Source organism: Brassica napus, chromosome A6 (genome assembly GCF_020379485.1).
Source record: "Brassica napus cultivar Da-Ae chromosome A6, Da-Ae, whole genome shotgun sequence".
NCBI classification, from domain to species: Eukaryota; Viridiplantae; Streptophyta; class Magnoliopsida; order Brassicales; family Brassicaceae; genus Brassica; species Brassica napus.
This window is the reverse complement of record NC_063439.1, coordinates 11,558,008-11,570,359: the sequence shown is the minus strand read 5'-3', so window position 1 is coordinate 11,570,359 and position 12,352 is coordinate 11,558,008. Positions and strand designations below refer to the sequence as shown.

General features: G+C 32.6%; 1 protein-coding gene across 1 annotated transcript; it reads left to right on the top strand.

Moving 5' to 3' along the window:
• The first annotated feature begins 8,999 nt into the window (after positions 1 to 8,999).
• On the top strand, positions 9,000 to 9,926 carry LOC106351693 (copper transporter 2). The gene is given in 2 exon segments (XM_013791455.3): positions 9,000 to 9,329; positions 9,331 to 9,926. Coding segments are annotated over 2 exon segments (456 nt in total). The 5' UTR covers positions 9,000 to 9,251; the 3' UTR covers positions 9,709 to 9,926.
• Positions 9,927 to 12,352: the final 2,426 nt, after the last annotated feature.

Below are 12,352 nucleotides of genomic sequence, written 5' to 3'. Positions count from 1 at the left end.
ATTCGTATTTTTCTTGAGATGGGATTGGGGAACTCCAAACATCGGAGTATATGATTTTCAAGGTTTTGAGTGTAGAGTTAATTATGAGAAAGGCAATTTGTGACAAAGATTTTGCGAATAGCAGAAACAGACAAATGAAACTTCGAAACAACATAATTTAATACAAAAGTGTATAGGTGCCCCAACTGACATGCCAGGAAATGGAACTGGTTTAAGGAGATGATGAAGTAAAAATATTTTGGATTATGTTTGGGTGAACTGGTCATTTGTAAAGCATGTCTTTAGTCCATCATTGGACTAATGAGGCCTTCATGCTAAGATACTTCACCTGAAAATGTGCGGGAATAATTCAATAAACTCTTGGTTAGAATTTCAACGGAGATACCAAGGTTTAATTTCTGAGGGTGAGTTGTTCATTGGTTGAAATAGGGGATGTGTTTGATGAAGCCGTTTTGAAATGTAGATGGCAGCTAAAATGATGGTTTTGATATCATATAGGTTTGGAAGCTTGATGTGTTTCATTAATTTTGTAAAGTATTTTTTTTGGTCGACGCCCATCTTCTAAGATCAAGTGGTAAGCGGGTTTGAGTCGTTCTGAAGATATGCTCTATCCGGATGGGTCTGATCTATATGGGAAAAGAGGACACCGCTACTTCTCGCATCCTTGGCGAGAGAATCTGCATGTAAATTCATTTTTCTAGGTATACGGGAAATGTTGAACTCTAAAAATTTGGCTCGTATATGTCGTACTTAGACCATCTCCAATGGCTTACTCTATTTTTTACTCTAAAATAGAGTAACTCTATAATAGAGTTTGAATTTGCTTCAATGGTACTCTATTTTTGAGTAGAAAATAGAGTGATGAAAAAAAAAAACAAATTACTCTATATTTGGAGTAAACTTATTTCTCACTCTATAATAGAGTGAGAAATAGAGTACCATTGGAGCATTTTTTACTCTAAACTCTATTTTAGATTAAAAAATAGAGTGGGGTTGGAGATGCTCTTAGACTAGCTCGGAGGAAAATGCCGGCCATTCGGCAGGGTTTGCAATCATGTCCACCAGGTCGGAACAATCTGTCTCCATATGAATCATGGTGCAATGTAACATGAAATCGCCCATATGAGTCCTTCCAACTCAGCGTGGAGCGCTTATAGGTTTTTCCGGCACCTTTGAAGTCCAAATCTCTTGACTCTCATTTGATCATTGTAGAACCACCCTAGATCACTGACCGTGCCATTTTCGATGCCATTATCAATCCATGACGCATCGATTTGACAGGTAGGACATTGAGGGTGCACAGGGGGAGTCGAGCGAGTTGAAGGAGAAATATGTGCTCCCTATTTCTCTCCATCGTCGGGTAAGCTAGCTTTTCTCCAGCATTTGACTTCAATGGAAGTTAGCTGAAGGGTGTCAACTTGTGATACATAATTTCCATTTAAAACTTTATCATTACATGCCTTCCAAAAGTACTATAAGATCTATGGGAATGTTTCAATAAGTGATTCCACATCGGCCACGTTTTTCTTCTTCCAAATATGGAAATTCATGTTTGGATAAACAGAGATACTCGGGAAGTAACCCGGAAGGGACAGATGGTTCGATAAATCTCACACCTGTAGGGCGGGGGACATTCAAAAACAAGATGGTTAATGATTTCATCAGGGTCACCGCATCTAGGACAGCTCCTATCAGTGCCCAAGTGTCTATAAGCAAATATTTATGTCGTCGCAATACATCATGTCAAAACATGCCACATGAAATGTGTCATTTTTCTAGGAGCAGGAGTATTCCACACATGGCTGTAAACTATTGATATTTGGTTGTACAACCTGAACTTCTAAGTCACACACGTTATATCTTGAATTTATAGAGTAAGTGTCCGACTTCCATGCATACCCGTCCATGGACCATGTGTTGCTTGGTCGTAGTTTGAGGTTAAGCATGATATTCTCGGGGTGGAAGTACTGAAATAAAAAATTAGTATCAAAATCCTTTGTATCACGCCTAATGAAGGAATGAACAAAGAGTTTTGGATGTCTGAAAGTAAGATCCGACGGTCTTGGAGGCCGAGCGTCAATATATGGGATCCAAGGTTCGGTACAAACACATGTGTTGAGGCCTGCTCCGATAGTTTTTTTAGGCCCGATTTTAGAAACGGTTTTTGCTGCCATAATACTAAGCCAGCCATAGGAAGGTGAGTAAACCTTGCGATCCTTCAAAGGGCTTGATGATTATAGTATCGTCTTCTTAAGACTTGGGCGAGAAGGGAGGTAGGGAACTGGATCAATCTCCAAAGTTGTTTTCCTAATAAAGCAACATTAAAATTATGTTAAAAAGCCGAGTCCACTCTGATCATGCGGAACAAAATCTTGTCCCATGCAGTCCAATGTAACCTCAGTTCTTTTGACTCGAGTTCCACCAAAATTTTGAGATTGCGCTTTTTAGTTTCTCCCCTATGCCTTGTGGAAGCAAGTAGCACGACATACTAAATGTCGGCACAGCTTGCACCACTGATTTTATTTGAACCTCTTTACCCCCTTTCGAGAGGAATCCAGCCGACCAGGAAGAAACGCATCCATTGAGGTGATCTTGTACGTAGGAGAAGACTTTCATCTAAGAACCACAAATTTGTTCTGGGAGTTCTAGATATTTTCACATCCCTCCTTCAGTAGTAATCCAAGAACGCCTTTGATACTTTGTTTAACGCTAAAATCAACTTTATTTCCAAAATGATGGAGGACTTAGCCGCATTAAGTCTTTGTCCCTAAGACTTTCCAAAGGAATCCAAAATGTCTAAAATTTCCTTGTACTGTCTCACTTCTGCATTGCAGAAGAAGAGGCTATCATCCGCAAAGAGGAGGTGTGAAATCCGGGGGCTGGTTGGGGCAACTCGTAATTCCAAAATGCGCTTCTCTTCCTCCGCTCATTTAAGGAGAGAGATCAGAGCTTCAGTGCACAATATGAAGAGGAAAAGGGATAATGGATCACGCTACCTCAACCCTCTCGTGGGGGTAATTTTACCCATGGGTTTTCCATTGATAACCTGAGAAGAAACCGGTGTAATGTAAAACATCAAAAGATTAACCAACTTTTCCGCAAACCCTAAACGTAGCACTAAGGCCCGAATAAAGCTCCATTCTACTTGTCATACGCTTTACTCATGTTCGTCTTGATGGCTATGTAGCTTCTCTAGCTCGGTTGCTTGTCCGGAAAGCATGAAAATTCTCTTGTGCTAGTAGGATATTGTCTGTGAACAACTGTCAAGCCACAATATCAGATTTGGCCCCTGAAATCAGGTCAGGCAGAAACCTTTTGAATGGTTTAGATAACAGTTTTGAGATGATCTTGTAACTGACGTTGCAGAGTCTAGGTCTAAACTTAGACATCTGTCTTGGTTTTTCTTTCTTTGGGATCAGGCAAATGTTGTTTTGGTTAAGTCTCGGGTTAAATCTCCCATCAATAAAGTAATCTTTCACTAGTCGAATGATATCTTTGTGCATAACATGCCAAAACCTTTGAAAGAGTCTAGTCGTCATACTATCCGGGCCTCGGGCCTTATCCAGATTAATATCAAACAGAGCTTTCTTGATTTTATGTTCCAATGGTTCAGCTGTAAGAATGTCGTTTGTGGGCACTGAAACTTATGTTTTATGTAGCGAAGATATGCGTCCATATCTCTGGACAGAGAGGTAGAGAAGAGTTCTTGAAAATAGTCAACAGCCACCTTTTCTATTCCTAATCTTGTAAAATATATATAGAATAAAAACTCTATAAATTAATAATGTTAGAATTTTTTATATTTTATTAATATATACAGAATTTTTTTCTTTTTTATTTATATATTTATTAAAGTGTGTATTATGTAAAAAAGAGAAGGATGCTTAGTTTTACGATATATGAATTGATTAAGTTTTATAGATTAAAATTTTATATTGTTCTTATTTAAGTATTTGGTATATACCATAAATGTAAATGCATTTTAAATGTAAAATGACAAAATAACATTGATATGTCTTGGAATATTAAAAATACAAAGATATCACAGTGAATAAAAACAAGGGGAAATTTTATGTTTATATATTATTTATATTTATATAACATATATAATAATTATTATTTAAATTTATACTGGAACCATATATTTATATTATGTTTTCAAAAAATTAATTTGTTACTGTATTATTGAATTGTATCATATTTTACACTAACCAAACCTAGGACATATACAATTTATTATTTTTTTGTATTTATTAGTTTATTAAATATTAATTTATAGAGTTTCTATTGTAGGTGAGTCTAGGAATAATAAGAAAAGATAATTACAAATAAAACCTTATTAACATATTTTTATTGCCACTCAAATTTAAACCAATCCTAGAGTCCTCATTAATGAAATAAATGTCTTTTTGAAATATTAATCATAAACATTTTAAGCAACATAACACAGTGGTCACACATAACCCACTTACATTTGTCATACGATTTTCATATTTTGATTATTAATTAACCCGGTCAAATTCACTGTTATTTCGAAGAAAATATTCTTTTTAGGGGCCGTTATTAAATCAGTGATTTAAAATCACTTAATTATTTTTTTTGCAATAAATCAAATTTTAAAATTTTAAATTATTTTAAGTTGATGGATTCTAAAATCTATTCAGTATTTCTGTGATTTTGTGTTTAATCATCTACCATTGAGACTTCATAAGAAATTATTTGAAATGAATCTAAAATACAAAGACTTTTAAAATCTTTGAAAGTTGAATAACATTAGATTTTACAACTGGATTTAAATCATTCATTGAATAGCAATGAATTTTAAAATATAATTTAAAGTCATCATTCGAATCTATACAATAATAAAAGGGATATATCCTCAATAGAGAAGCATGCCACATAGGATTAAAAAATCATCCAATAAAAATCTTACAAAGTGCCATGTCATATTGATTTTCTGTCTGAGAATAAAAATTATTGTTTCATTGGACTTCGTCCTTCTGCGGCCCAGCAACACAGGTAAAGAAACCCTATCGACTCTTTCCTTCGACTTCGTCTTCTCCTTTCCTCTTCATCCAATCTCAGTTACTGAACCTCATCTACCATCAATCAATGGTGTTCTTCAGTATCCTCTTAATGAGTTCGTTTCACCTCTCTCTTTATCTCCTTCCATATAAACCACTTTGTCTTAAGTTGCTTCGATTCAATCCCGAAAACCTCCTCTGTCGAAACTATAGCAAAGAAACCAAACGGCAAGTTCACTATGTCCCACTATCTTGCTTTTGTTTGTTATTCAATTAACCAAAATAGTGCCAGTTTCAATTAAACTGCCATGTTGATCGTAGAAGCCATTGTTTGCCATTGCTCTTGCGATGGCTTCCACTGATTTTATGTTTCATCAATTCTGATTTGGTTTTCTCTTATCTTTTCCACACCAGGGGTTGATTTTGGGAGCACTTTTCTTGCAGCCTAGCTTCCTGGTAAGGGTTGAGGTAATGTAAGTCTTTGCTCAGTTTGTTTTAACGATGTGGGGGTGAGGCTCCTATATTTGTTGCATATCTATTCTCCTCATAGACCTTGTGAGGAATAGTGAATTTTTTTTTGTCAGATTAGTTGAGCTTAGAATCATAATTATATTTTCTCTGGCCGTAATGTTCATTACTTAGTGAAACATGATCATAACAGGTACAGTGCAAGTAGAGGAGCTCATTTGAATCTCAAGAGAGCTGAGAACGCACGTGTTCTGGTTAGCAAGATTCCTGGTAAGCGTAGAAGAAGTTAAAGATTACACTTGAAGATTTTTTTTTGTCCTAACGGATTTTTTGTGTTTGTGGAAAAGCCATGGTGGACACATTGGTCGCTAAGACCAGAGCTTGGGAAGAGGAACACAACATGTCTTTCTTTTGTGTTTGTGGAAAAGCCATGGTGGACACATTGGTTGCTAAGACCAGAGCTTGGGAAGAGGAACACAACATGTCTTTTGCTTACGATGGTGTTCCTCTGCTAGCTATGTTAGATGAGTACGGTATGCTTACTGCTTAGGCAAGAACGAGAAGATGAGAAACGGAGGCTGAGGGTAAAGTTCATCACTTCTACTCTATATAAAGTGAACATGACATGCAATAAACCCATGTTTTGTCTTAACAAACAGGAACAAAAGAAGGTTCAAGAACAGCCACACGTGGAGCAAGACACTGCCTTCAGCACCAGGCCAAGCCCTGCGAGACCGGTGAGTGCAAAGAAACCGGTGGGGGCACGAGCTAGCAACGGAGGAGCCAATGGAACACCAAACCGGCGTCTGTCTTTGAATGCAAACCAGAACGGAAGCATGTCTGTTGCAAAGGAAGGAGGGAGAAGTGTGTGTAATTTTACTAGAAACGATATAAAGGCACTTCAAATTCAATTCATGCTGACGAAAAAACCTAATCCATTTCGAATTGGACAGGCAAATGGAGAAAAATGTGGCCTCCAGTATGCATACTTAATGCATAGAATATTGTGATTGATATTTTATTGTAGCCTAAGGTTGGTTACAAACACCTACTTAATGGGTCTTCTACATAAATCAAGTATATATATATATATATATATGTGTGTATAAGTGTGTGTAGCATGTTCATATTTCATTTGTAGAATTGGTGGCCGATTCTAAACCGAATGATAATCATTGTTCCTCACAATTGATCATTATATTTACATTTAATTTGCTCACTAATACTCTGATAGTATAAACTTTTGTTTTATTCCTCTGTTTTTGCTAAACAATGTAATTTTTTGTTACCAGAGAAATAAAAAAAGATTTACTTTTTTTTGAAACACTTAAAAAAAAAAAGAGTGAGTGTGCACAAATTCCCATTTTTTGGCAAATCAAAATATTGACAAGAAATGAAGAACAACCACAGTAACGAATTATATATCATCTTAAAAGTCAGTTTGAAAAAAAAATATAACAACATAAGAATACACATATTTTTACTTAACCATGAACTATTTACAATTTAATCAAATAATACAAAATTTTCACCATCAGCATTTCAGAAAAAAAAAATAAATAAACCAATAACGAAATTATATGCAGAAAATGTAAACAAAAATAAGACTTTTTTTTTCTTTTGTGCCACGCCAGCAACCGAGGAATGATAGGACCCATGATCAGCACATTTTTAATATTTATAGAATCATATATACTTTTTCATTTTCTTATATTTGAATCAAATCTATTAAAATAATATTCTATATTTCATAGCTATTATTAATAGTAGTGCATTTCAAACTAAATCAAATTTTAAATATCTATATTCCCGTAAATATAAATTGAAAATATAGTAATATAACTCACAAAACAGAAAATTAAAACAAACATATTGAAGATTTGTGATAATATAAAATATTATACTCTATTCACGAAATTACTCATGTTTCATCAAATAATGTCAACCAAGAATAAAAATAAGTGAATCTTTAAAAATTTCTGAATTTCTTAGTCATCAAGCTTAGAAGATTTGACGAAATGAACAACCACATAAAAAACATTTTATCAATAGGTTTTAAAAACCAGTTTGAAAAACAAAATAAAAAAACATAAATTATCTTTTAAACATGAGCTAATTACATCTTAATCAAACAATTCATGTATTTGACCACTGATTTTTTAAAGAAAAATAGTAACATAAAAATAAATACATGATATCAAATGTAATACATAATAAGACAAAACAAGAAAAGCAAAATGAAATTATGCTTTAAAATAAGTATTAGATGAATGCAATCATTATAATGGTTATGTTCATCACGCATTCACGCTCAATAACCGCAGCTAAACAATTAAGATCAAATAATTTAAAAGTAACCAAAATGTTTGACACACAACTTACAAAAAAACTCAATTTTACATTAACAAATTAATAATATTTCCGCGCGAAGCGCGGACAAGCCTCTAGTAACAGTGAATTGTGTTTAGAACTAAAATCTATTAAAATACATGACTGATTAACATCCCTCTTAATTTAACAACTTTACGATTTTAGAATATTACAATATTCAATAACTACATAATTTTTTAAAATCAGAAATTTATAGCTAGATGAACTTAACGTGTGCCTGATTTTATTAATACGTATATTCCAATCCATATTTAATAGTCATAATTATTCCTTTTATACGAGCCCTAATTATCATAACAAAAAGAAAAATTCAGTTACAAATTCTAATTATAAAAAACTATCAAATTATTGTGTTTTAAGAAATGATAAAAACTTTAAACATGTGACAAATGTTCTAGGAAACGACCGACCTTTGTCGTCCATATGGATTCAAAACTACCAGTTTGGTTCGCAACGTCGTCATGAGTCTGTATTTTTTTTAAGGCAAAAAAATGACAAGTGTTAAAAATGTAATCTAGTGATTATAGAAAATAATATATATATATATATATATATATATATATATATATATAAAAGTAAAAACAAATACCCGTAAAGTCGTGCAGATCAAAACTCTAGTATATCTCTATACCAACTCAACACCGCAATCTAATTATAAACAAATATGATTAATAATATATAGATAAATTAGCCATAATTTAATTTTATGTTAGTTGATTTAAATGAGTTTTACCAATTTAAATTTATTTTACCAATTTAAATCGATTTATACCAATTTGGATCGGTTTTAGACAACTTAAAGTTTGAACAGATTCAATAATAAGATTTTAAGCAAATTGTTTTGGATATAACCGATCGATTTGCCGCCTAAAATGATTTTTAAAACCTTGTAACAACTATGGAAGGCATTTTCATCAGTTCTATGCCAGCAATTGGTCCTTGACCTAATTTATGGAGTTAGTAATTGTTATATAAATTTTATTTGCTTCAATTTTGGTTACTACACCAAATTTATTATTTTGGTGTTCAAGTTACTAAATCTTATATTAATATTTTATATCCAAGTTTTATTAGATTTATTCCAAAATTAGATGTTCAATGATACTAATTGAAAGAATAGAGGGGTTATCCAGTTTGAAAATAGGTAAATACATATATTTAGGAGATTTTCTAACACAGCGATTGTTGTACTACACAATGTTTTTGACAAGTCAAAATATGCTGTACTTGTACTACAGTACAACTACAAACTACATACATTTAAGAAATCACACGAACAAAGAAAATCACAATTAATACAAAACGATTCTCTCTTTGTTTTTCTTTGTCTCAAACAAAAAATCCTCATAATCCTACCGTAATCAAGCCATGGATCACATGCATAACATGCCACCATCATCATCAATGACGAATCAAACCAAACCCCACATGATGATGATGCACATGCATGACCTTCTTCTGGGGCAAGAACACGGAGGTTCTCTTCTCCGGATGGCCCGGGACAAGCTCCGGTATGTATGCTCTTTGTCTCATCGTCGTTTTCCTCCTCGCCGTAATCGCCGAGTGGCTCGCCCATTCTCGAATCCTCCGTGGTGGTGACGCCACCAGCCGCGCTGCCGGTATCGCTCAAACCACCGTGTACACTCTCAAGACTGGCCTCTCCTATATCGTGATGCTCGCCGTGATGTCCTTTAATGGCGGCGTTTTTATCGTTGCTATCGCCGGTTATGCCGTGGGTTTCTTGCTCTTCGGAAGCACTGCTTTCAAGAAGCCCTCTCATGACCAGAAAACCACTCTCCCGCAGTCGTCAGGCTGCGTTTGCTGAAAATAGCATTTTGCATTTCCTTAACTTTTCTGTTTGTGTGTGGTTTGCTTTGTTTTGGGTTTTAATATTTCATTTTCAGTTTATAAACATGTTACAAGAAATAACCGGATACGCATCAAGTATCTTCTTTTCCCCTGAATTCATTCAACATGGAAAAACACATTGTTGCATATGCAAAGATTGTATCATGAAATTTTATGATGATCACTTCATTTTTACCATAATGTTTCCTTAACATTTGCACCCCAAAAAAAAACATTTTCGTATGATTTTCTTTGCTAGTTACAAATAATTTCACCAAAGTAGCCACAAGTTCATTAAAATTTGGTGACTATATAGGTTTTGTAACTTTTTGGCAAACTATAGATTTTGTAATTTAACGAAGACTATGAGCAATATTGTAGTTAAAAACCCGATTTTGAAGAATTTCATTTTTGTTCTTTCTAAATTATTGCAGTTGATATTCACCATTTTGTTCATAATACACAAAAATAAAATAGGTAAAAGATTAATACTCCATCCCTTTTTAAAGAGTGCCGCTTTGATTTTTTCACACAAATAAAATAATAACAAAAATGTATTCGTATTCTTAATAATTACAACTATTTAATCAATAGTGTTGAGATAAATAAATTATATGATCGATCTATTTTAAAATTAATATTAATTTAAATATATATATATAATACATTTGATTTTCCAGTAATACTTAGGGTTTGGTGTGCACATATCAGTCATGGGTTCGATTCATTTTAGTAACTAAATTATCACTATTTGAACAGTCTGGACTTAAGTTTTGGTCCAGGTGGTTAACATAGTGGGCCTAACAAATGATCGTTTCATCTCTTGCATTAGCCGGAAGGTATTTCAAACTTAGGTCGAACAGTGTAGTACGATTTCTAGCTAGTCTATCCTATCGCACTAAATGTGTTCCTTCTGGAGACCAGATCAACCAATAGGACAAACAAAACTAAAAATAGAAAACTGCCGGAAAATGGACCGTAGATTTAAAAGGAACATCATACAAAATAAAAGGCAATAGTTTATTAACAAAACAAAAAGTTAATAATAGAATTGACAACATCAGTGGTCGTCAACTTAAAAAGACAGAACTAGTTAAAAGTTAAACAGTTGACAAAGAAAAGTTAAAAATTAAACATGGATCTTGATTGAAAAATAAATATCAAATAAACATTATATCTACTTTAAATTTTTGAATCGATTATCCAGATCTGAGCATTGTACTAGGATCCAAAAATATAAAGTAGAACCGGTCCAAAATTGAACTAAAAATTTACACATACCTAGCTGGTCCAAAAAATGTATATCCATACACACCAGAAATAAAAGAATCGATCTGAATAGACCCATATAAAAAAATAGAGTGAACTCGGCTCGATAAAAACTGATTCATACACTATCTAAAAACATGATATGCAAAACTATGATTTCATGTGTTTTATATTTATATTTTAATTTATAATTTAATTAATATTTTATTTTTTGCAGCTTTCATTATTATTTTATAATAATGATTTTAAATAATATTAAATTTTAAATAGTAAATTTAGAGTTTAATAACGTTTAGTTTCAATTATTAATAATTTATTTTTGATTATTTTATAAATATTATATAAATATGATATATGTCAGAAAAATTATGATAAAGTTCGAGTATTTCAAATCTTTTTTAGATTTTAAATATCCGAACAGATCAAAATTCTTATAAATCGATCCAAATGTTTAAAACATAGATTCGTAAAAGCACGACCAGAAAATCTGAATGCTTGGACTTATAACAAACCATTGTCAAAAAAGATTAGATATAGTTTGACGATATAATAGTTCCAAACTTTTTCTAGGTTTTATCGCAGTTAACAAATTATGATATTAAAAAATGATTTTAGAAAAAAAAAAAGATATTTAAAATAGACTATCTTCGTTGACAAGATAACTAATAAATAAATGTATCTCGCATATTTTTAGTTCCGGTCAAACGATACAATAAGTATCAGGAAACGGCAAGGTTCACGCCTTTTTCCAAAGAAAGTATAACAAGTGAATAATTAATTGCTCACCTTTGCTAAAATGGTTAAAATATTTATCAAACCATTCTCCAAATATTCTATATTTCTATTATAAGTAACAGCACTCGCGGTTATATAAAAGGAAAGCCCTAAAATAACTTGGGAAAATTGTTTTTTTAGACCAAAAAAATAAGGACATTGTCCCATTAGACTAATTTCAAATTTGGTCCATTTTTTCCTATAATACCCTTTTTATTTATAAAAATAAACCAAATAAATAGTTTTACAAACCAAAAAAATTAGGAAAAATAGGAATTGCATTGTAAATATCTATACCAATTTAGAGGTGTTTTTTTTTTGTTCTAAAAATGTTTAAATAAAAATTTCAAATTTTGTTCTACGGACTGTAGAATGTACATTCTACAAAGTAGAAAATGAAATCTACATTTTTCATTAGATCTACAATGGTTAGAATATGTCTTCCACGTTTTTCAATAAATCTACTAAAGTTAGAATACATAATCTACGGAAATAACAGTAATCTAAAAATATTTAGAATACACATTCCGCGCTTATCGTGCAATTCTAAAATATGTAGAAGCTACAATCTACACATT